Source organism: Leptosomus discolor, chromosome 5 (genome assembly GCF_034619465.1).
Source record: "Leptosomus discolor isolate bLepDis1 chromosome 5, bLepDis1.hap2, whole genome shotgun sequence".
Classification (NCBI taxonomy): domain Eukaryota; kingdom Metazoa; phylum Chordata; class Aves; order Leptosomiformes; family Leptosomidae; genus Leptosomus; species Leptosomus discolor.
In genome coordinates, this window is record NC_141395.1 from 27,854,168 (window position 1) to 27,880,150 (window position 25,983).

A 25,983-nucleotide genomic window follows, 5' to 3' on the forward strand; every position below is an offset into this window, starting at 1 on the left:
GAAACTCTTGCAAAGGCTTCTTGCATTGTATATGTATTTGAGAACCTCCTTTCCAGGCCTTGTTCATAAAATCAAGTATGTTTTGTCTCCACAAACAAACCCAGCTGGCATCGAGCTCAATAGTTCTTAACCATACTCGAACTTCTTTTAAAAGAAGTCCACCCCATCCCCAAAACACCCTGTCACTTCCCAGCCCCTTCATCACCGTCATACTGCACTTTGCTGTTAGCCTGACCTCGGTGAGGGGGAGCACCCCAGTGCCCCCCGGGAAGGATCCAACAACCCAAATTACACTTCGCGTGGTACTTGCTCCGCTGTCCTCTGCCCAGCGGGAAAAGCTGCGTTCAGCGGGACGCCTCTGGCAATGCCTTAGGCCTGTTCGTTTTCAGACATTCATGCCACTGTACGCCTGTGTCTGGAAACGCGAGGGACCGACCGCGGGCAGACGGCCACAGCCGCTCTGACGCGCCTTGGGAGGCTCTCTGCACCGCCGGCCCCGGCGAGGGCACCTCCCCGAGTGCAGGGAGGCGGCCCTGAGGAAACGGACCCCTTCGCTGCCTTTCAGCTGTGGAGACTTGTGAGGCACCTTCGAACAGGGTTCTGGGATCAGGGCACAGACTGGAGAGCCTGCGGCGGGCTCTCCTGAGCAGCCGCATCGCGCCCCTCTCCTCGTCCTCGTCCTCGTCCTCCTCCTCCTCCACCCTACCACTTGCACCTCTTCCTCGACCCGCCGGGAGTTCCCTGGGGACGCGGCTGGGCTCTCCCGCGTCACGGCTGCCTTCAGACCCCGCCATGGTGCCGACCACCCCAGGTCACCCCCGGCCACGGCCAGCAGCAGCCTGCGAGGGCTGGGGCGGCAGCCGAGGCCGGGCAGAGGGCGGGCCTGGCTGTGGAAGGGGCGGGCTGGGACCGGGACGCCCCGGCAGGGAGCGGCCGGGAGGAGCCGAGCCCGCCACTCGAAGCGGGCGCGGCGGCCACGTCAGCCCCGGAGCCGCCCCGCCCGCCTCCGGCCCAGAGCCGGATCCCGCCGTGGGCCGCCCTTCCGCCCGGCGCCGGGGTGAAGGCGCCGCCGTCCCATGCTGCCTCGCGCTCGGCCCGCTCCCTCCGCCGGCTTACCGCCGCTCCGAGCCGCCGGCCGGTGCCGCCGGCCTCCCTGCAGCCCGGTAAGCGCCGCTTCCCCGGAGCTCGCCTGCCACCGAGGCCGTGCTAGCGGGGAGGGGAGGGGACCGAAGTGCACCGCAGGGGGTCGCGCGGCATCACCGCCCCGGCGGCGGTCCCTCGCCGGTCACCCGTTCTCCTGCCGCAGCCCAGTCGCCCCCAGCCTCGTGGGGCTGTTACCTCCGGCGGCCCTCCCGGTGGCGGCGACATCTCCGCGTCCCGCCGGCCCCTTTCGCCGCGGCGGGTCCAACCGCGGGTCCGCGGCTCGAGCGGGGGTGGCCCTGGGGTCTGCCCGGCTTTAGCTGCGGGAGGCGTCCACCGTCGCCTTGACGAGCCGTCCTCCTCCCCGAAGCGGCGGCTGGCTCAAAGGTACCCGGTCCTTGTGGAAGAAACGTCCCCCGACGGTACTAAAGTAAGTTTGAAGGAAAAGTGAGCCCTACTAAACCCCCCTTTTTTTTTAATGTGGTATAAGTGGCTGATATTTAATGTCATTCTGTAAAGCTTTGCATGATCACCTCATTCACAATGTACATAATAAAGAGATGGTCGTCACTTGTGTGGCCTTCAGAAAGCAGGTAATTAGCCATCAGGAAACTTAACGCTCATGTGCAGTCGGCACAAGCTGGCGGTGGGGTTCTTTACCCACGTCAATTTATTGAAGTACTTAATTGCTTTTCCCTCCCCCTTCTTATAGGTTGTAACTTTTGCAGGACTTGTGACATGAAGTAGGACAAACAGCGTTTTGAAGAGCTCTGTCAGAATCACGGCTGTCTCTCTGAACGTTGGCAGATTTATTGGGGAGTCTTCCCAATGCCTGCTTGAATCGGAACCTGTAAACTTTCCAAAACCTTCACAATGGAGTTCTTGGTATCCAAAGGAGATTACATCAGATATTTCAAAAGATCTTCATTGCTGGTTTTAGTATGTGTAATAGTTCTTGTGTGCACTGATCAGGACTACTATAGTTTACTTGGAGTATCCAAAGAAGCAAGTAGTAGAGAAATACGACAAGCGTTCAAAAAACTGGCATTAAAGCTGCACCCTGATAAAAATCAGGTAAGTTACATCTTTAACAGGTGAAAGTTGTTGAGTTAATGGATCCTAATGTTTAACAAAAAGTGGGTTTAATTTATTTAAAATGTTTTTCTGTTGTTGTGAAGTATCGAAGCCACCTGATACAACGTGGTTCAGCACAGATTTTCTGCAGAGAAAACTTACAGAAAGGGATAGACTGGTCATATGTGGCTGTGTTGAATTTGGGCTATATTAAATTGCTGTAGTAAAAAAAAAAAAAGTCAGGATCAATTAATTATATTTTCGTAAGTAGAGGAAAGCTTATGTCTGTACCATATTACCTTGTTGGTAAACTGATGAGTTTTTCTCTTTCCGTTTAGCTTAGGGGAACTTACTGTTTCCCTAACATGAAGTCCCATCTAAACAGCAAACAACACTAACCTGTACCGAGACATCGATCTCCAAGTATCAGATAGGACAAAGCAGAAATTCTGGGACTGTCAAGGCATAATGAGGGAGGGTAATAAGGAGCTCTAGAATAACTAGAGAGAGAAGACGGGGAACGGCTTAGTCTCTGCCACTGTATTTTCTGAAGTACAAAGAAACCACTTTAAATTTAAACACAATCAGTTTTTCCTCAAGATTTCTTGAAGTAATCAGAAATTCACAGGGTTTGAATGTTTATATTTGCAACTGCACCTGCACAGAGCCACAGAAGACGGCAATGTTCCATATGATCTCAGGGCCTGCCTGCACAGAGTACGTTGAAGCCTCTGAGATGCTAATGTCTTACAATGGATTTGAGTATGACAAAGCTCAAAGAGAAAGCCAAATCTCAACACAGTTAGAAATGCCAACTTGTAACTATTAACTGCAAGTTTTGTTTTCCCTATGTTGATACCTTCAAAACAGTAACATTTTGGCTCAGATTCTGTAGTTTCCAAGTATGTGAATACCACTAAAGATTTTTCAACAGGTTATTTTCAACATTAAAGATGATATATAGAAGAAGAAGTCATTACACAAATTCCAAAATGGTAATTCATTTCATGTGTATCTAGGTAAATAAGTCAAGAATCTTTAAGAAAAAGTGTCTTCTGAATGAAACGTGTAAGCAGAAGTTAAAAGAGCAGGAGAGTGCTGTGGATTTTGCTCACCACTGTTAAACCGCCAGCTCACAACCCAAACTGGGGTTCAAAATATGTCTGCAGATTTTTCACCATTCTAATTCTGAAGCTACCTAGAACTAGAGTTTAAATAAAAAAAGGGGTCTTCTATGTACAGCATAAGATCAGAAGGGATGAATCTGTCTTTATAGCAGAGACTTACAAAGTGGACGAGTGGGGATTCTAGGGGAGTAGAAAGGATTGTAGAGGAAATGGTAAGTCTTCATTCTTGAGTACTTTTTTTTTTTTTTTTTCTGTTAAAGAAAGAAAGTTGAAAGAAGAGGGGTCACTAGAGAATTTTACAGCCTTCTACCAGTATTTCAGCTGGTACTTTAGTGAGGATGAAGAAATGAGGAGAAGATGCATCTGGCTTCAGGAAAGGAAAACTTTGCTGTAGTTTGCTTGGAGATCACTGTAATGTGTGCTTCCATCACAACTGACATCTTTAGTAGGGATATAAAAATATTTCCAAAGATTATTTCTCAGTATTATACGTACAATATGGTTTATTAATTACTTACTAATTATAGTTCTCCTTACACAGAATGATCCAAATGCACATGAAAATTTTTTAAAAATAAATAGAGCATATGAAGTGCTTAAAGATGAAGATCTACGGAAGAAGTATGATAAATACGGAGAGAAAGGTCTTGAAGATCAGCAGCAAGGAGGTCGTTATGAAAGCTGGCACTTTTATCGCTATGATTTTGGTAAGTTATGATGTATGTTTGTGATTTGCTTAAAACAGTCACAAGTAAATGCAATACTCAGATCCATATCAGATCTTTTTACACATTTCTGATGTATCCTCTCTAGATTTCTGCCTGCTCTGTGGTTCTCCTGTAGCTGTCGTTTTCTTTATGTTGACCCAATCTTTTATTTACCCTGTTAATGGCTACCCAAAAATGTAATAATCTGTTTACTCAGTCTTTTGTTCCTGCTGCTTACCGTTTTTATTGGTCATCTAACTTCTTATTTATTTTTTTTAAGTGCAAAGCTTTTTTTTTTTTCCCCCACTTAAATTTCAGTGTTAATGTTTCATCACTCTTCTTTTTAACTCTTTAATGCAGGAAGGCCTTGTTTGTTTAGATATTCTCCAGTGGATTTTGAGAGGATATTTTTGCACTGTCAAACCTGTTTTCTATGCAATTGTACAATTAGAGATCAATAAAGAGGTAGTAGAAAATGAAAAAATAACAACAGAATCATACTTCAAATGACCTTGAGACGTGTTATTTAATGTTTGTCTCAACAAATATTAGATAGTTGTAGGGAAAGGCTGGGGTGAACCATTCTCACAGCTGCTGTAACAGGAGTAAGCTAAACTAGGGAGCTGAGGAACATATGAAAGAAAACTGAAACAAACCTCCTCCCCACCAAAATTTTTTTCGTGACGTGTTTTGACTTAATGTGTCCAAATCTCTAAAAAATTAATGTCTGACTGATATTAATGTCAAATCGAAATTGAATTTCAATGTCAAATTGAAATTGAATAAACCAGAGGTGCAGGTGTCCCAGGAAGATATGGAAACTATCCTGAAACATATTCAGATAAATAGATTTAAGCAATTTTATCCACCTGAAGTTGCGCTGTTTGATTGAGAAACAATATCCTTGAACATTTATTAATCAGTCTTTTGGCGAGCATTTATATCTATATTTTTATATTTTTGTGTGTGTCTATACATAAATTGTTTTATATATTTAATTGGGGGAGTGTATGTGGTATGTTACATGATATATAAATGGGTAGTAATATAAAAAGTACTTTGTCAGCTGTAGAAATTAATTTCTCTCATTTTTTTGCATTTAATCCTTGTATACCTCAGGTGAAATGGCATCTCACCATGTTAGGTACTGTAAAAGATCTGTAGCCATAGTAGCATAATATAATGCTGGCTAATAGTATTTTTGGTATCTCTGTACTGCCTTTCTTGCATACTTGAAGTAGTAGACTGTTTTGTAGTGACGTTCTAGGTAGGACTGGTTAGCTTTTTAGAAAAGCTGTCTTCCTGACCTTTGTTCTGTCCACTGCATTCCACTGCGTTCACTCATTCTGTTAGTGGAAAAGCTTGTGGCTGAAACACCTTTGTGATCTAAATAGCTTAGGTAAACAGAGGCTGAGAGAAGTAGTGAAAGCTTCCAGACATTACATATAGCGCTGTCAGTGAGAGCTGAAGCTTCTTGAATTTTAATCTGACAACTGGTTGATGTTGTTTCTAATACTCTTGCTGTAACAGCAGTGGTTCAAGTTTGCTGCTGATCACTTTGTGTCTGGTCTACTAAAACATCCAAAGAACTGTTCTGTTCTGATGGTGGCTTTTGTAGTGTGAGGGCATGGGAGTTAGCAAGAGATTAAACTAAGGTTACATGTTACTAAACAAACATAGCTGTGTTGTAAAAGCTATCTTTGTCAGCTTACTATTGCCACTTAAGTGTACTGTCTTCTGTCTTGTGAATAAGATGATAGTTTGTTTCTTCATTTTAAAGATGTCAAAAATAAAAAACAATTGTTGGGTTTTTTTAATAGGTATTTATGATGATGATCCAGAAATTATAACATTGGATAGAGGAGAATTTGGTAAGTTCTAAATAAATAACTATCTGTTTGACAACGTGGCGACCCAAAGTAACAATTTTTACATTCCAAGCTGTACATCTACAGACTTCTGTTACGTATCTAGACAAAAATGTCAGAAAATAATCTTCAGGTGAGAAAACAAACAAAAAAAACCCTTAACGCTTCCTGGTAAATGCTGGTTAGCAAATAGATCTGTGTCAATAACCAGTTTAGATTAAGTTTGAAAGACATTTTGTGAGATCTATAAGAAGAAATTACTTGAATTAAAATTTTGTTTCTCCTAATTTACATTACCTTTTTTTTGGTCTCTTGTCTAAAAATGCCCTTGATAGAACTTTTCTATTATATTTCTGTTTTTTTTTGTTTTTTTTTTTTTTCTGTGAAATCTGGTCAATTGTGCCTTGCATAAGAGGTTCCAGACCAGAAGGTAATACCTGAAACTAAAAACACAGCTGAGTAAAATGAGGTCTGGAAATATAACGCATTCAGTGAGGATATCATCCAGTTGTTTTCTTTTAAAATGATAGCTAAGATATTCATAGCTGGAAGAGACCAGAGAGAAAAAGTCTTGGATTTTGTGAATGGTTTTTTGTTGTGTTTTTTTTTTTTAGTCTGCATTTTGAGTCCTTTGTATGGACTGGATCTACATGTTGAACCAGTTTTGTAAACTGGTCTAATAGCAGAACCTCATGATGCTCTCCATGAGAACTTGGTCTTGTTTTGGTTAATTGATTTGCAGAACCTACGCATTCTTTAGTTGACTTGTTTGTGACCATATTTTAATATAGGCAAATATAACTTAGAAAATTCTCTAGAAAAATTGTGTCCAAAAATTGAGAGACTGAAAGCCATGTAATTCAAGCTGATAACCTCTGTGCGTGTGTATTTTGTTGCTGTTGTCTTCTTTTGTAAGCAAGAGAATTTAATTATGTTTCCCTTGACTTTTCTAGTAATTATATTAACTTGGATTTTTTAAATTACATTTTCACCTATTAGACAGTGATTGTACATGAGATTGCCTGGTGGAACACATAAAATAAATGAAGTGATATAAGGAAATGGAAAGTTCTAGTGGGTAAAAATCTTCTAGAACTTGTATTTTGTTTTTAAAGTAACCAGACTCACACTATCACACATTTCAGCTAGGTTAATCTGTAGAGAGTACGTTTATTAATTATTAATTAATAGAACAGAAGTTGAAAGTCAGGATGCTGATACCCTCTGAAATAAGATTTTTGTCCACTTGCCTACAACAGTGAGTATGTGCAAGTGAGGTGCAGTCCTTATTCCATCTGAGTTACTGTTACTGTGTCTGACATATAAATTTAATTCAGCTTTTGAGGAAAACAATATAGTAAAAATGTACATTCTAGATATAATGACATTGTAAAATGTCCATTACTTACAATTTTCTTCTCTCCATCTAGATGCTGCTGTTAACTCAGGAGAACTGTGGTTTGTGAATTTTTATTCTCCTCGATGCTCCCACTGCCATGACTTAGCACCTACGGTATGTATAACAAGCAAGTTAACTCTGAAAATTCGTTGTTTTTAACAGCATAAAACTGAACGAAGTGGATTTTTACACTGAAGCTGAAACCAAAGACAGTAATTCAAGATGCTAGGAATAAAACGTGTGGTGATTTTTTCATTATAACTTTATAGGAAAATTTCTCTTTTTCCGCCCCCCCCCCCCCCCCCTTTTTTTCTAGTGGAGGGAGTTTGCTAAGGAGATGGATGGAGTAATACGCATTGGAGCTGTCAACTGTGGAGATAATAGAATGCTTTGTCGAATTAAAGGAATTAACAGTTATCCCAGTCTGTATGTTTTCAAAACTGGAATGGTAAGTGATAAAACTCCAAGCATTTTTAGAAAGGTTGAAATCTGGAAGAGTATTTGTTTATATAAACACCAATGATTGAACAAGTACTAAAGATCTTCCTTTTAATAAATTACCTGTTCTCTTCCTTCACCTTGGTTAAATTAATTTAGAAAGTTAACTTCAAAAATAGGTATCTGGTTTATACAGTGTTTTTTTTAAATCATTTTACTATGCAATATATCACTTCTGATTTGGGAAGAGGCTGTTGGACGTGGTGCTGTAGCGAAGCAACAAGTCTACTCGAACAGTTTCTCTTATAGTATTATAATGGACTTTTCAAATACAAAGGATAGTCTGTGGTTTTGAGTCTGGTTTTGAGTATGACCGCATACCTAAAGAAACCTGGAAATTCCTTCCCCAAGATTTCCTCCACGCTAGCTGTGTTGTGTACATCACATTTTATAGCTGCTAGTTAGGTAGTGGTGCCAGGGGTGGTGTACAAATTGCACTTGAATAGTAGGGTACATTTTGACAATAAGTTCTGAAAGGTTGAACACAGAGATTGTGCATATGCTAAACGGACTGATGCAAGCAATTTTTATTTAAATAGAAATACAGTCATTGGGAGTTGGTGTTTCTAAGACTAAATTATCCCTGTGTTGCTGGACTTGGAAAGAAATCACATTACAAAATTTAACGAAAAGTTGCATTCCAAACATTCCAATATGGAAGGCAGAGAAGAGTTAGAGCTAGGGTTTCAGGGGGTGGATGGGTGGTGGTGATGTCCCACAGTTGCATAAATACTGTTATAAAAAAAGAGTAGGTTTGGGGGTGGGTTTTTTTATTTATCTGGTTTTTTTAATTTTATAAAATTTGTTCTTTGTTTTCTTTAGCAACCTGTGAAATACTATGGAGACAGGTCAAAAGAGAGCTTAAAGAACTTTGCCATGCAATACGTTACGAGTACAGTCACTGAGCTATGGGCAGGTAATGTCCACATATGTTGCCTGGGGGCGTGTTCTTGAAATTGCTTGTACAATATAAATTATGGCAGAAAGTATGTATGCAACTGAATCTGTCAACTGTTGGTGAGTGTTATTTTTGAGGTTAAAAATAGTTTACTGTAATTAGCTAGTACAAATATAAAACTTTCTTGTTTCATAATGACCTTTAACTAATCACAAACTGATGCAAATTTTTTCGCTCTTAGGAAACTTTGTTAATGCCATTGAAACTTCATTTGCTTCTGGTGTTGGTTGGCTGATCACCTTCTGTGCTGAACGTGGGGGTAGGTGGATTAAACACTTCAAATAAGGCAAACAGAAAAAAAAGTGCTTTTGTTGATAGTGGCATAATCCCTTTTGCTTCTAATAAAAAGTTGTGAAACATCTTAGATGATCACAGTACTTGGACTGTGGGTCATTTAACCTCCATTTTAGAGGCAGTTTGACAAAAGGGACGTTAATAGAAAGATTATGCTATTGTGCTTCTGTAATGTCACGTGAGTCATTATAGCGGCACTCAAGTGTAATCCCTCAGGAAGGGAACTGGCAGCAAAGGCCTCTAATTTGAGCTCAGGCTCAAATGACAGATGTTGCATAGGTGCATGCCAGCTTGTCATGATAGCCAAGTAGAAGAAAGGATGTATCTCACCTTTAAACCACCAATACTCGAGAACTAGCTGAATATTTTCCCTTAAGTCAGGTTTGGAAATATGAGTTGTCTCTTACCACTGATGTCATGACAGAGTTTAGATTTGCATTATTTTTTGTAGCTGTCTGACTTTCTTGGGATCAATGTTGGATACGATATATGAGAAAGTTGCCTTGGTTAGCTGGTAGAGCTAAGTAAATGTGCTACACCTTTGACAAATAAAGATTTCTCGGTCTTATGAAGAGACCTTTGTTCTGTGAACTGAATAACTAGAGCTGCACTCTTGGATTTACATTTTTAAATAGCTTGATTTCAACTTGCAGTCCTTTTGTTATTAAGTTTTCAACTTTGGTCCAATTAAGGTGAGGTTGATGCATCTTCCTATTTCGGAAAAAAATCTGCATCACTCAGTAATTATTCAGTCTGGATGGGTAATTAGAGCATATGAACTATTTATTATCATAAGCTATTATTTGAATGACAGAAAATTGATGTTTCTATTGAAATCTCATTCCAAGATGGTATGTAGATACCTCTTGGTTGTTGAAACCAATGTTGTTTAAACATTGATTAAACAGAAGTTTGGAAGGTCAGTTTCAGTATAGCAAATGAAATATTAACATTTTTTAAGTGGAGTTCTGTGTTGATGAAGCAAGTTGTTTTTAACTTGGAGTAGACAACCACCAAGTGCTGATTACTAGATGTTACAACTTCAAGTCATTGAAATACCAGGTGAATAGCCAGGAAGCATGCCTTTGTAGGGAGGAAAGGGCCAGTTCTAAATGAGAGTAGGTTTAGTGCATAAATAATTTGAAGTTTTATGTTTGTAAATAAATAATTTTTATTTTGCAGATTGCTTGAGTTGCCAAACACGCCTTAAGCTAGCTGGCATGTTGGTAAGCAGTGTTTCACTTTGAAATCTTTACCTGTTATATTTAAAACAAAATAACAGAAGTGAAAGCATCAAGATGTGGCTAAAACTGTCACTGAGTTTGGTGGAACCAAGGTTTCACCCATTAACTTTCAGAAGAGTTAAATCTTTTGACGTAGTAGCTATTGGAATAACACTAAATTTTTTTAAGAATTTTATAAAATATTAATTAATATTAACTAACAAATTTTAGTGTGGTTTCCTTCCATTTTCTAAAGGTTGTATATAATTGCTTGTGCTGGGATTTTCAAAAGCATTTCTGAACCGGAAATTGAAAAATACTTTTCTTTGGTTTTGTGTTTTTGTCTTGTGTGGGGATTTTTTGTTGTTTGTTTGTTGTTTTTTTTTTTTAATTACAGGAAGGTCTTGTTAATGTAGGCTGGATGGACTGTGGCACCCAGGGTGAGCTTTGTGATAATTTAGATATCTCATCTAGTACTACAGCATACTTTCCACCTGGAGCTACCATAAATAACAAAGAGAAAGGCGGTGTTTTGGTATGAGTTGTTTCTCAATTGTTCTGTATTTAGATAAAATGAGGTGATGACAATGACAAAGGAATGTATACATAACTTCCAGATTGCTTATACAAAACTGAAAAGATGCTTTTGTTTTCTTTCTAAGCTTGTATGCCCTAGTGTTTATATCCCTCCTGGCTTCTAAGGCAGTGATCCCTGGAGGTGGTCTCCAGTTTGCTAGTATGCTGGGAGAGTGAACAGGAGCACGCTGCAGTAGCAGCAGCCTGTAGCTCTGCCTAGCCACCTCCTCAGGAGCCTCCCTGAGCAGCTGTGGGAATCCAGGAATGGATGTGCTCTGTGACAAGCTCAAGAGCTAGTTCTAAATCTGCTACCCAGCTATCCTGGGCAAGCTTGGCAGTCTCTTTTCCTAAGTAACAAGCCATAAGACAAGAGGAAACAGCCCCAAGTTGCACCAGGAGAGGATTAGATTGGAAGTTAGGAAACCTTTTTTTACCGAAAGGATTGTCAAGCGCTGGAACAGGCTGCCCAGGGAAGTTGGTTGAGTCATCATCCCTGGAGGTATTTAAAAGACATGTGGATGTAGTGCTTAGGGACATGGTTTAGTGGTGGACTTGGCAATGTTAGATTTACAGTTAGACTTGGTGATCTTAAAGGTCTTTTCCAACCTAAATGATTCTATGATTTGCCATGTGCACCCAATTTTTATTCCAGAAAGAATATGCCCCAGGTATCACAAGTTTGAGAAATGCTACTCTGAACGGAGTACTGACATGTGTGGTAAAAGTACTCCTACGATGTCTCTCGGTACGGATTATGCTGGTCAGCTCTATTCTAATATGGCAATCTCCTCCTGCATGTATGGTAGTTTTAACTTCCTTAATTGATGGAGACAATTCTCGGTTTGAAGCACGGCTTCTTCCTTTGTTGTCACTACTGTTGTCTATATCTTTAAAAGGAGGAAATTAAATTTGTAAGCCTTGTAACTTACCAATTTCAAGTTACTGATTCATATTGCTGCCTAAATTTTAAAAAATACTGAAACTTAAATATCTGTACAGTGCAGTTAAGGAAGGCTGTAAAACTAGATTAGAAATCTTGTAAACTTGCTTGTAAAATTTGGCTTGAAATTTGAATTTGAGACTTGTAGTCCCTGTTCTGACAAAGTACAATAGCTTGAGTTTAATATTGTAGGAAAACAAGCTAAAAGCAGTATTCTGAGAGTGGTGTTTGTGAAATTATATATATGAAACCAAAGTTGAGCATATATATTATTAACTGTACTCTTCAGTTGGTGAAAAGGAACAAATGAGAATAATTTCCCTGACACTTTGAGTACTAATCATCAACAATCAGGTTGCTGTTTGTAATTCCTTACAATAAATACAGTTAACTTTCCTTCCTAGTTTCTTAACTCCTTGGATGCCAGAGAAATATATCAGGAAGTAATGCAGCATCTACCAGACTTTGAAATTATCTCTGCAGCATCATTAGAGGTAACTTCTAAAAAACATGTGGAGATTTCTTTTAAATAATTTATTTTTATATTTTTTATCGTTACTTTTTACATTTTTCACATCCTGTTGACACAACAACCTAGTATATATTTAACTGAAAATGACTTTTTTTTTTTTTTTCCCCTCTGTAGCCAAAATTATTTAACATTGTTTGTCTATGTTTACTTTTGTTGTTTAGCAAAACAACGGAAGTAAAAGGGGGGCTGTATTTAATAGAAAAATAGAAAACCACAGAAATTGCCGTTGCAACTCACTCTGCAGCTGTAACTTTCTAGTTATTTTTTAAATAAACTACATTGTAGATAATTTTGTTTTAAATGTATTTTGCCAGTAATGTAAGAAAGAAAACAATGCTTGTTAATTCATGATAAGTTATGTATGAACTGGAATTAGAAGTCGTAAAAGTTACTTGTGTCTTGGAGGGGAAAAAAAAAAGAGGAAACCTCTTTTCACACTTGTAGTAGCACTCAGCAGCTTGATCGACAATAGGAAACGCACATGGAAACAAAAAGTGTAGAGGGTGGCACGTAGCCAGCTTGTTTCAGGTTTTTTTCCTCTTTCCTGCTTAAGATGCAGTAAGAGGAAGTTTAGTGGAAGGACTACATGAAAGAATTTGTTACGTGGAGGAGGTCACTCGAGATCAGATGAATAACTGGGCATTTGCCTTTATAAAACATAAAAGGAATTTACAAGTTGGAAAAAGTTGGGAATAATTTTTTTGTCTGTGTTTTTGGTGTGTTTTTTGGTTTGGATTGGTTTTTTCCCTTCATTTAAAGGACCGTCTGGCTCATCACCGATGGCTGCTTTTCTTCCGGTTTGGGGAGAGTGATAAATCAAATGTACAGGAATTTAAGAAACTTAAGTTTTTACTTAAAGATGAACATATTCAGGTAAGACTGCTCAGTCATCTAGTGCTAAATGCCATTTACTTTCGGAGAACAAGTCAATATGTTTTTCATTATTATTAGCTGTTATTACCACCTTCTACCTCTGGTACTGTAAGAGATATACTATCATATGGTAGATCTGTAGTAAAGTTTTCAGTGAAGTAATTTAAAGCAAGCAAGGAAGTTTCCCATACAGTTTAAATGATTCAATAGTTTGTCTTTTAAATGTGCTGTCTCATGGGAAATGTTGCTGCAGATCCCATTCAGTTAAAAATTAAAAATTAACACTTCAACATCAAATTAATTTATGTGAAACTGTATTTTAATTATTCAGAAAACCCTATAATCATCTTGAAAATTTTCTTAATAAAAAGAAACCAAATTCAAACTTTGTACTAAAGACACATGGATTATGTTATTCTGTAAGGTACGTATTTTTAAACAAAATAGTGCATTGATTAGAAGAATTTTAATGCCACATTTATTTTACTTGTCTTTTTGCTTCCTTGGTATTTTATTTGGAGGGGGGAAAAAAGAGGATTCTTTAAGGTTTTATTCCCTGTTTTGGCCTTTAATTTAAAAAATTAGAAAGCAGCCTAATATAGCTGTGCTAGTAGTTTTCCTGAACATCATAGCGTGTCTTAAGACCTCTGTTGTTTATAAAAAAGGCTGCTACTTTTCTGTATTTTTACCTTTTTTCCTAACTCTTACTGCCTTTCAAAATATGTTAATCTATGTAAATTAGGATGCCTTAATTAAAACGGCACTGTCTGTTGAATAGGTTGGCAAGTTTGATTGTCTTTCCTCACCAACCATCTGCAACAAACTGTATGTCTATCAGCCTTGTTTAGCTGTCTTCAAAGGAAAAGGAACTGGAGATTATGAAATTCATCATGGTAAGGGAAACTTTGGCAAGTTTAAGTCATTACATAACCACTTTGAGACAACACTATCTTTGGCAAACTGCATTTGTTTTCCTAAAGAACAGTTTTGTACTTTTAATGTTTGCTATTTTTCCTCTGACCTTACTGTAGCCTTTCTATATCACTTCCATTGTTTTTTTTCTTTTTTTTTCCTGGGTAAGCAGTCATCAGATGGCAAGAGATGTCTTTTGTCTTTAGTCTCCTGTCTATTTCAATGTCACTTACATAATTACATACGAATGAAATCTCTGAAGCTGATCAGGACAGCTTCTGCTCTGGGTAGGATGACCAAAGAATGCTGTAAGGCACACCCTTCATAGGGGCTTAACATGCTAGTTATACAGTGCTGCTAACTTGAGGAACTTGGATTTGATTTCATGTGCCAGTGCACTAAAACTAATTCCATGTTGTTGACTTCTTACAAACTCCATGGTTTGAATCTATATTGAGACTTTTACCACTTACTTTAATTTCCAAGGTAGCAGTTTCCTTCTAGGAAAAGTTGGAATTATGTCACTGTGTACTGCTGAAGGGATTCAAAAATGCTGGTTGAAAAACAGAGCCTGAAGCAAAACTGTAGCTTGCAGCAATAGATGTAACTTCATTCAGAATGCAGCATAAGGCAATTGTGCAAGATGAAGTTCTCGTTTGCAGCCTCTGAAGTATTAGAAACAGCTTGCTAGAATTAAGTCAGAACCTCAGTAATGTAATAAAGAAGAAAGGAGAAAAGTTTTTGACCACTTAGAAAAGATCAGTTACATCTAGGGGGGAAAAGATGATCCCATACATCTAATGACTGCTGCCGGGAAAAGCCTTTTATACTCCTTGCAATTTCCACTCCTGCAGAGAAGCCAAGAAGCGGTCATAAACATACAGCATTTTTAGGTGTTTTTACAGTGGTGTAGATTCCAAATAGTGTAAGAGAAATACCATTCAGAAAAGAGCGTATGCTTGTTTTATTATTTACAGAGTAGATGGCATCTACAACATTTGCCAATAGTCATCTCACTCCAGTGTTTATAATGACATAATACTTGAAAGAATCTGGCTTTTGTATACGTTATGTTGAAAGGCTTCAAGAGTTTAAAATATAAGAAAGTAATAAATCTTAATAAGTCATTGTGCAGTGACTTCAGATTTAATTACCCTGAAGTTCTTAGTTCATTTCAAGGCACGAACTCTTATTTCTGCTGATAAATATGTATATGAAGTGTATGAAGAGACTTGATCTTTGCCCACTAGAGCCGAGTCAGCAGGAACTTCAGTTACACCTAAATAGCTGTGACTTATCAATATAATTTATTTTGCTTGAAGCTTTTACTGTGTCAATACCTTTGCCAAGGGAAGTGTATCTAGAATAGTAACTTTTTAATTCCAACAAACACTAGTAAGATGGTAAAACAGCCAATAGTCCAGTCACCAAAAAAACAGTCATTTTATTTGACAAAAACATGTTTTGTCTTGGATAAAACATGTATTTGGATAATAGTGGGTGAATATCCAGTTTAGTATTTAGCCAAATATCAACTGTCACCTAAATTATGCCTTACCTATGTAGGTTTGGACAGCTTTAACGTTGTCTTCCTGAGAAAAAGCAAGTCAGTACCTGTTTAGTTTATTTAAACAGGCAATGTTTAAAGATGAGCCAAGGGAATGGACAGACTCCTGTTGCTATCACTGAGTTTTTTAATGAGATCTCTCATAGGGAAAAATAAAGTTTCCTTTCTACATTGTTCTTTGAAGGAAAGAAGATCTTATATGACATTGTTGCATTTGCCAAAGAAAGCGTCAACTCTCATGTTATCACACTGGGACCACAGAATTTTCCTGAAAAAGAGAAGGAACCATGGCTCGTGGATTTCTTTGCACCGGTAAATATTTAATATCTACATTTCCCTTCTTTGAAAATCTGTTATGTGACCATGTAATGAAATACTAACAGTATCCTGAAAGTGAGTATCATGAGATGGTGTTATAATTTCCCATTCCTTGGCAGCCCAGTTCCTACACTGTGTGGGGTTTGTATTTAGTGGAGTCTGTTGTCAGAGCAGCATCTTGTTCATCTCAAGCAGCTTACACTCTCCTGAGAGCCAACTGTGGGGAAAGCTGTTGTACTTACTTGCATTTTGTTTTCTAGTGGTGTCCTCCATGTCGAGCATTGTTACCAGAGCTGAGAAAAGCATCAAAACATCTTTATGGTCAGCTTAAATTTGGAACACTAGACTGTACTGTCCATGAAGGGCTTTGCAACATGGTAAGCTGCAGAAACTAGGAAAAAATATTAAAAAAAAAAAAAAAAAAAATCCTTCCAAAGAATATTATTTTCTTCAAGTTGGGGGTAGGGGGATGGGGGCAGACGATGCTTGTTCTTTGACAGGACTTTCTTAAAGGGTAGTAAACCAACAGGACCCTTGTATCATGTTTTTTTTTTTCAACAGAGCAAGCTATGTATACACTACAGATAATATATTAATGCAAAACACATGCCACACTTTGCTCTGATTTCATAGTGTTACTAGAAGATTCTGGAAGTGTCAGAATTTAATCATTCTTCGGGTTTTTAAGAGTTAAAAAAAAAAAAAGTTAAAGCAGACCTAGAAAGGCTTTTCTAGTGTGTATATAAATGCATACATGCATTCTTTTTGTTCTTCACATACGAGGATGAGAAACAGTAAAACATTTAAAAACACAAGTTCTGTATTTTTGAAGATGTCTGCTAAACCACTTCTAATTCAGTTCACCCTTGCTGACTTTGCATGTTGTTTTGGAGCACTTAAGTACAGGATTAATTTCAAATTAAAAGCAAGTTTATTACTTACCAGTTGACACTTATTTAAAGATATAGTAATGGAATGAAAAATGTAGGGGGGTTATTTTTTAAAAAAATCTTGACCAGTTTACCATGTTTAAATTTGCTTAACTTTTGCTTCAAATAATTTATTATGGTAGAAATTATTGACATTACTTTTCCTGAATTCCAGAAAATACTACATTTTGACAACTTGCCTGCAACTACACATTTTATTGCTCATAAGAGCTTTTTATGTGAGAATGTTTGTATTTATCTTTAAAATGTGAATGTCTTAAAACACATGAAAAATGAACAAAAAAGTACAAGCTTTTTGAAGTTTTATTTAGATGTGTTTACACACTGAAGAATTCAAGTCATGGAAGCATCTCTGTTCGATAGTAAACAATACAGTTATTCATGCAGTACAAGTGTTTCCACCTGAAGACTGGGAGTAGCTTTAAAGTTAAGGCTTAGAAACTGTGAATTAATCACAGCGTGGCAGGGGTGGGAAGGGACCTCTGGAGATCATCTAGTCCAACCCCCTGCTAAAGCAGGTTCACCTACAGCAGGTCACACAGGACTGCACCCAGGCAGGTTTTGGAGACTCCACAACCTCCCTGGGCAGCCTGTTTCAGTGCTCTGTCGCCCTCAAAATTAAGTTTTTCCTCATGCTGAGGTGGAACTTCCTGTGCTCCAGTTTGTGCCTGTTGCCCCTTGTCCTGTCGCTGGGCACCACTGAAAATAGTCCTGTACTTGTGGAGCATGGTAAAAGATCTACTGGCTGATTTTTAATTCAGAATGAACTATGCCATCTCTGAATACCGTTGGCATCTTTTCTGTACTGGTTTGTAATCGTTCCAAACTCCCAGCTGTGTATAGGTCTGAGCAGTTGTACTGAACAAACTGGATAGATTAGCAGCTGTGAGCTGTCAATGCTGATGGCAGCTAAAGGAAAATACAAGAAACCTAATCATTTCTTGCAATTTCTTATTGTCCGTTTTGTTAGCATAACATTCGAGCTTATCCAACAACGGTTGTGTTCAATCAGTCTGATGTTCATGAATATGAAGGACATCACTCTGCTGAGCAGATCTTGGAGTTCATAGAGGTACGTGAATTATAATCCCTGTTGCAGTCGTGCTCTGTACGCAGCTCATCCACAAACATGTTCTTCAGTTAAAAGATTCTAAGATTTTATTTTTTTAAAATTAATTAGACTAGTATGATAAAGAGTGGAAAAACCTTGGGCAAGAAAAGTCTGGGGGTTGACATTAATGGATTTATTTCTGTGCTCTGTCAAGTAATTTCTTTGAGAACATTAGCAAATAACTTAAGATCCCTTCCAACCTGTGAAGTAATAGTAATGACTTCTATCTAATAGAGAGGATAAAGGAGCTGAAAGTATGAAGTGCTGTAATATTAAGGTGAAAATGCCTCACGTACACAGCTTGACATAGGAGGAGGTTCACATTTTTGGCAATTAGCTTGCTGCCCGCTCTGCATCTCAGCTGTTTCTTGAATTTTCCTAACTGACAGAACTGCAAATCATTGGTGCTCATCATTGGTGCTGCCGGAGTTCTGGCACCTGTCTTTCCTTCAGCATTCTGGTTCTCTGCTACATCCACAGGCTATTTTCCACTCTTTGAAGAGACTGTTCAGTGAGCCCAGAAAAAGCAGGTTTAAGAGCACACATGCAGGAATAGGTGGAGATCAGTCTTTTTCAGTTGATATTCAGAGGCTTCTAGTGCACCATACGTATTCTGCTGCATCCCATCCTAAATAGCATGGCTGAGTCTCAGACATTGAGACTTACATTCTGGCCAGGTAAACTGAATTTCTTGCCTTTTGCCTCCCTTTACGGAGAAGAGGCAGAGAACCTCCCTTTTGCAGCCTGACTGTATTTTTTTGTTTTGATAGCTTTTCTCAGCAAATCAGGCATATGATTGTTAGGTTGAAGGGATGACTTTTGATGCTTCCATGCCCTTCAGTGGTGTTGGGAGTCTTCCCCACCATGGCAGCAAGCAAATTTCACTAAAAGAGGGACATTCTTAGAATTCGGTACAGCCTGTTTGTATGATGGCGGTAGATATGGGATAAGTTATTGTTACAAAGTATATGTCTATAAACTGTCTTTATTTTAGGATCTTAGGAATCCATCAGTGGTCTCCCTAACACCAGAAACATTTGTGGAATTAGTTCATAGAAGAAAACGAGAGGAAATCTGGATGGTTGACTTCTATGCTCCGTGGTGTGGACCTTGTCAGGCTTTAATGCCAGAATGGAAAAAAATGGCCAGGGTAAATGACATTCAAACATTTCTCTGCTTTTGTGTCCACTTCTGTGAAATTACTGAGATGGTACAACTGCTGTCTTAGGGATTAGTGAACTGAGAAAGTCTAGTGATTAATGTTGCAGACAAAACAGGGAATTCCTACCTGACAGTTTTCTATTGTTTCAAACACAATTTGTTTTTTTTAAAAGGTTCAGTACATCGATACTGTGATCCACTTTTTCCTGTTGATACAACTGTGTTTTCCAAGATATGAGAAACTTTAGAGTAACTAATTTTCCCTAATGCTTAGTGCTTTATATAGACAACAATTGTGCATTTGTTTAAAACAAAATGTGAAGAAAAGATTTATGCATAAATTAGGTAAGAGTTGGATGAAATAATTTGCCACTTTATTGTCCCTATTCTTTATGATCATTAGTCATCTTTAAGACAGCACTTAGACCTTGATGAAAGCTCTGACTTGAATTTCAGATTAAAGGAATTCAATCTTATCCATCTTAATTATTTCCTATGTTAGGAAGATTATTTTTTTTCTGAGATCGTGTTTTCTTTACTAAAAGTGAATAAATGTTAAGTACCATATTCTTTAAGGCTGATTGTCAGCTGAATTACATATACTTCAATATAGAATTGTTGGGATTGGGGAGGGTGTTTTTGTTTTGCAAGGTCATTACAGTGTTCTTGCATTTGCAAAGCTAATATTACTTTACTGACAACCATCTGGGTTTTCTTGGATGTGTTTCCAGGAATATGAACTAGAAACTTTGGGCAAAAAATATGGAGCTTTGCAAACAAGTCCATAACTTTCAGATGTTTAGAACTTGCCTAGACTAGGAGTTCTAGCCAGGATTCTATATTCTGGTCAAATGTCCGTGAAGTATTAGTAGCTCTACAGTACTTGTTCAGTAATCATCAGCTTCCCCGCCCGCGCCAGGTGATTTGGGCATTTGCAATAAATAGTGTGTTCAAGCTGCAGGCCAACTGTGCAACCGAGGGCACATCTGCACTGTGCCAGGATTGGTCATAATTACTGAGCCTATGATATGAAACATGGTAACATGGTAGTTCCTACGCTAAATAATTGCACTAATATGTACCTCTGAGGCAAGGCAAGTGCCTCGTGAGCCATGTGCATGCAGGTTACACTAAAATACATGTGCATGACGGGAATACCCTTGGGTGGCTCGCTCCCATTGGATACCAGTGACCCTTTTACAGGAAAGAAGAAAGCCTTGTGATAATCTTGGTTTGTTTTCTTGGGTTTTTTCCCCCAACTAGGTGATTAAGAGTTAAATTCTGAAGTATTACTGAAATTGTAGTAGTATTGATTAGCATATTTGATTGTAGGTTTCCTTCTTTTTTTTCAGATGTTAAATGGATTAATCAATGTAGGCAGTGTGGATTGTCAAAAATATTATTCTTTCTGTCACCAAGAAAGTGTTCGGGGATATCCTGAAATAAGACTCTTTCCTCAAAAATCAAACACAGCTCATCAATATTAGTAAGTAGTTTACTTCCGTTTGCGAAATGTTGGATGATGTGGAACAAAACAAATATACATTTGCTGTTGTGTAGAAAAGGTTTGTCACAGCTATTAGAATAGGCTGTTAAGATATTACTGTCCTAGATGTTACTGACTTTGTTACTTCAAACTACTGTCATTTTATTTTGCCATTTCATTTCAGTAATTTGAACTGAGACTGCCTTAGGAATCTTAATTTTTATGTTTTGTTCTTTGTTGATTGACAGTTTTCTAACTTTAATTGCCTGTTAAAGTAGATGTTTTAAATCATATAATATAGAAATACTACTAGGCATTATTGATTGCAGCTTTATCTTCCGTGAACAGTGATGTAGCTATCCGATCATCCTCCCTGCCAGCAGTCTGTTAGCACCATTGCAAAAAGTGTCATTAGTGTAGAAACATTAATCGTTAACAAAACAAAAAAGTCGATGGGAAATAAAGTCTGGCCAAAGTCAAGCAGCCTCTCCCCTCCATTTGACACTGCTGTTAGAAGATCCAGGGATTTCAGGAAGCATATGCATATTTAAAGATAGATAACCATCTGAAATAGCAGATGTGTTGCTTCATTATTTTACAGATTGGAAAGTTCTATTAAATGCTGGCAGATAATAAAGTGTAATGCCTCTTCATCGCTGCATAATAGCAGACTTCCATAGCTTTCATCATGGGACTGCTTGCTTTTATTCAGTTCTTCTAGATAAAGTTTCTCTTAAAAGAAGAAATTCTCTTTTTTTCAACGACTAAGCTGGTGAATATGATTGTTAAATGCCAGATTCCTAATCACAAGTCAGGTATTTTCTTCTGAAATGTGGAAATTTGTCTCTTAAAATAAAAATCACCAAAAACTACCACGTCTGATTTTGACCAGGTAATTCTATTGAAAAGTACTTTGTTAGAAAGTTGTAAATTAGTGGATATGAATCCTGAATTAATCTTTTTTTATAACCTGTCACTGGAATTTCAAAACTAAGCAATGCCCTGAAAGTCCAAATAATAAATCTTTGTCCAAGTAACTAGTTTGCCTGGTTTTTCTGCTGTCAAAGTGAGGGAAATAGATACGATTAATAATTGTTTTATTGTAATGAATGAACATAAATTAGAAAATATATTAAGAAATTTCAAGTTAATTCTCATGTTTCTTAAAGACTGCAATTTTATCTGGAGTTATTACCAAAGATCCTTCATTCAAAATAGTTCTAGCTATCAAAGCTTATGTGCTCCAAACCAATTTTCTTACTCTCTTGACACAGAATTTTCTTCTTTCTTCTCTTCATCTTCTAGTCCTTAATTCTATATCTTTGAATTGTAGTATTGAGGCTTTTATTTATTTAGATTTCACAGCAAGGTAGAAATTGATCATAAAACATAGGCATTTAAGTTCATTTTTTCATCATCTCCACTCTACAGAGTGTTTTTTTTCAAACATAATTCAGACTACTGTGTAACTGGATTTTTGTTTTCTTTTTATAGTAGCTACAATGGATGGCACAGAGATTCATATTCACTGAGAGGCTGGGCATTGGGGTAAGTTACTGCATTAAACTTTGTTCACAAGCTGCTTATATAGTTTGCTTCTTAGGAGAAATTAATATTTAAATGCCACGTAAATCAAGAATTAGAGGCACTCAGGTATATGTATTGCTTAATTTAAGATGTTAAAGTTTCCATATCTTTTAACTTGAGCTTTTAAGATGTGGCAAAATAGCATACTCCTTACTCTCCACCCATTTTCTGAAGACCATATTATTTTGTCTACTACTTCAAAAAAAGGGTTTCTCTTACAGGAGAAAGGTGAAAGTAGGGATTTCCAGACTACTAATATTCTTAATTTCAGAAATTTTGCTTGTGCTTAAGTGGAATTCAGATATGTTTAAAGTTTTGAATGGATTAAGGCTGTTATTCTTCCTTTCCACAGATATTTACCACAAGTATCTGTAGACCTGACTCCTCAGAGTTTCACAGAAAAAGTTCTGAATGGGAAAGACCACTGGGTTGTTGATTTTTATGCTCCGTGGTGTGGACCCTGCCAAAATTTTGCTCCTGAATTTGAGATCCTTGCAAGGGTAGGTTTTTAACTGTATTAGAGGATTGTTACACTCGCAATGGTTAAAATATAATCAGCAATTTATTTATTGGCAACCATCCAAAAATTTCATACCCCTCAATGAGCCTCCTTCTCATTGGAAGTCCACAGTTCTAGGTCCCACGTGCTGGTGGGTATTGTCTCTTGCACAGAAACACAGAGAGACCCTCTTCTTTCAGCTTATGATGGGCTGACCTTTGGAATGGTGAGGTGCTTTGCCCTGAATTCAAGTAGAAGTGCTCCACTGAACACACAGTGACTTCTGATACAACGTTAACAGTCTGAGAAGCAAGCAAGCAAGCAACTTCTCTGAGATATTTAAAAGATTTGAGCAATGTTTTTCATTTACTTTTAGCTGTACTGCTGGCTTATTCAAGGTATTTGCTTACAGTCACCCATGGAAACTTGAAGTTTGTTTCTAATAAACATTTCGTTTTAGACGGTTAAAGGAAAAGTGAAAGCTGGAAAAGTAGACTGTCAGGCGTATGCTCAGACCTGTCAAACTGCTGATATCAGAGCCTACCCTACTGTTAAGTTTTACCCCTACCAAGGAACAAAGGTAAAGTGTCTCCTTTGTGTATGCTGGTGTGCAGGTACTGTTAGTAGATGTATTTCACTTCACATTAAGACTTCAGAGACTATTTTGTAACATATTAAAGTGCATTATTTAGATATTCAGGAGATACAATAATAATCAATTTCAGTAATACCTAACATAGTAGAACAATAATACAGTAATTATCTATTATTGAAAAATAATAAATTGTAAATTAATAGAATGGTAACTAAAATGTGGGCTTAACAGAATTTTGCAGGGGCCTCATGTGACAAAATATTTTTCAAAATTTACTAATTCAAATACCAGCTACCAAAAGCAGGCACACTCTTTCTTTAAATGAAATGTGGACAACTTCATTTTGGCTAAGCAGAAATACTCTTTCAATGTAATCGTGGCGTTTCATTATAATTTCAACTTAAATACTGTATTTTAAGATAGTAAATTGATTAAAAACATTTAGTTGTATTCTGTCTCAAAAACAAACCTTATCAAACTATTTCAATTATCAATGTGACTCTGTTGACATCAACATTTTAGCAGTATTAAATTAAAGAATTGAAAAGTATCCAGATAATTCTAGGAAATTGCCTTTATTCTTGTAAAATTATTAAATTTCAATAATATTATAGCCATCTCTTTAACTGTATCAATGCCAAAGAGAAAGTATTCAATTCATTCTGATAGTTAAGCCAGTTCTTTGAATTATACTTTCCTTTTCTTTTTTAACTGAATCTCTTATGGGAAGTTCTAGAAATTCTTCCTCACACAATCCCATCAAATTCATTGATACTTTTCTGTGGTAAAGAGTAATGGCTTTTCAGGTCTCAAAAGTAGCGATCCACACTGACAGACTTAATGAACATAGATTATGAAGTGACAGACTTCGTAGTGGCTGTCTACATTAAATAGTTATAATTTTCTCACATTTATTCAGCTATTGCAGGTTTCTTTAAGAATAGAGACAAAATTTGTGTAGTTTTGAAAGTTAGCGGCTAAGAGCGGTCCTTACAATAACCGTTGTATAAATGGAGTCAAAAATATATCTATGAATTGTAAATCAACCTACCAGAGCCCTTGTCTCCTCCCTGCATTCCCCTTGAATTTTAGCTGAAAGTAAGCAGATTTTCTATTCAGTGTAGAGCATGGTTAATATGTAACGCAATTTTTATTTTTTTTTTTTTTTAAGAAAAACATTCTTGGTGAATATATCGACAGCAGAGATGCAAAAAGTATTGCTGACCTTTTGAATGAAAAATTAGAAGCAATTCAAAATAAAGGAAAAAGGAAAAAATCTAGGAATAAGGTAAGAATACTTATTGTGGGGCCTTTTGCAAAAGACTTATATTATTGTAAAGAGTAGCCCTTTAAAACAATGTTAGCATTTGCTTTTTGTCCGTGAAATAATATTAAATGCCATATCTTCAAATAGTACCAGGTACATTTTACTTCCAGTCTTGTTTTGGATACCATTATTTATTCAAACTCAGTTCTCCATGTCCACCGATGTAGCACAGACTACTGCAGTTGCAACATCAGTTATGGCAAGATTTAGCAGAATTTACAGATGTGACATTAAAGACAGGTGGTTGAGATGCATGGTGTCCTTAAGTGTAATCTGCAGACTAGATTTAGCAAGCAGGCACCAAATTACAGAGGCTGATCAGTGCAAGATTGGGATTGACATTTTAACTCGAAGAAAATACTAATACACAGTTGTTAAGTACCCTGAACTTTATTTAAGAAACATTTGTCCCGTTGAAAAGTTAGTACCCCAGAGAAATTTAAAATCACAGAAAAAATAATCTTTGTTTTTATTTGTACTTTCAGAATAACTTCATTGTTTATTTTCTTGTCACTAGGATGAACTCTAAGTGGTACTGGAGGTAGATCTGATTCAAAATATTCTGAAGCTGTGAATATAGAAGACACCATGAGGAAAATATAAGGCTGATGACATTCATGATGGGACAAGAGAGATGAAGACTGTTTTTTGTTGACGGGCATGTGTGACTGTATGAATTCTGTTTAAACTGTGGGGAGATGAAAGCATTCTCGTTTTGGTGGAGGCATTCAATGTTTCTGCAAATGAATTCTGCATGTCCCTCTTCTGATATACCAACTTCCTTCTTTCTAGTTAGACGTTGGAGTTGACCAGAAATGTGGACTTTATCACTTTTGCCTACCCATTTAGTAGTTCCTTATATTTTTCTGTCTCTTTTCAAACACTTTTTGAATGTGGCGCTCAGCCTATGGCTGAATATGCACTCAAACCACTCTGCAATGCAGAAACACAATGAGGGATTGTCTATTTGAAAGACAAAAGTTTTACCTGATGATTTTTCTGCTTTGGGGTGGCATTATTGTCTAGTCAATTGCTAAGAAGTAAAATGAAGAACTGGTAGCAGGATATGTTTATTGAATTACATTGCTCCTGCCCTTGAGTGGATTACTGTAGTGCGGCACTAGTGGTGGTGCCTGGGAAAACAGAACTTTGAAGAGCTTCTTTGGTTGTTTGGTTTGAGGGGATTTTTTTAGTTTTCTTTTATAAATAATCAAAAAAACATCAAGGACTTCAAATTCAGTGTTTCATTGACTTTCAAAAT

At 37.6% G+C, this 25,983-nt stretch overlaps 1 protein-coding gene across 1 annotated transcript; it reads left to right on the forward strand.

Annotated features, from left to right (window-relative positions):
• Positions 1 to 2,013: 2,013 nt before the first annotated feature.
• Positions 2,014 to 25,716, forward strand: DNAJC10 (DnaJ heat shock protein family (Hsp40) member C10). Its single transcript, XM_009950387.2, has 22 exons — positions 2,014 to 2,214; positions 3,883 to 4,048; positions 5,869 to 5,919; positions 7,347 to 7,429; positions 7,632 to 7,763; positions 8,636 to 8,729; positions 8,953 to 9,030; positions 10,248 to 10,291; positions 10,686 to 10,823; positions 12,209 to 12,298; positions 13,096 to 13,209; positions 13,988 to 14,102; positions 15,873 to 16,000; positions 16,267 to 16,383; positions 17,927 to 18,028; positions 19,062 to 19,217; positions 20,581 to 20,714; positions 22,209 to 22,262; positions 22,654 to 22,801; positions 23,261 to 23,380; positions 24,567 to 24,683; positions 25,240 to 25,716. The coding sequence occupies exons 1-22, from the start codon at positions 2,014 to 2,016 to the stop codon at positions 25,249 to 25,251; spliced, it is 2,394 nt and encodes a 797-aa protein (XP_009948689.2). The 3' UTR covers positions 25,252 to 25,716.
• Positions 25,717 to 25,983: the final 267 nt, after the last annotated feature.

Coding starts and splice junctions, on each gene's coding strand:
- DNAJC10 (XM_009950387.2), top strand. CDS start 2,014: ATGGAGTTCTTGGTATCCAAAGGAGATTACATCAGATATTTCAAAAGA. Junction 10,292..10,685: donor TTAAGCTAGCTGGCATGTTG/GTAAGCAGTGTT, acceptor TTTTAATTACAG/GAAGGTCTTGTTAATGTAGG. Junction 20,715..22,208: donor AACACAGCTCATCAATATTA/GTAAGTAGTTTA, acceptor TTCTTTTTATAG/TAGCTACAATGGATGGCACA.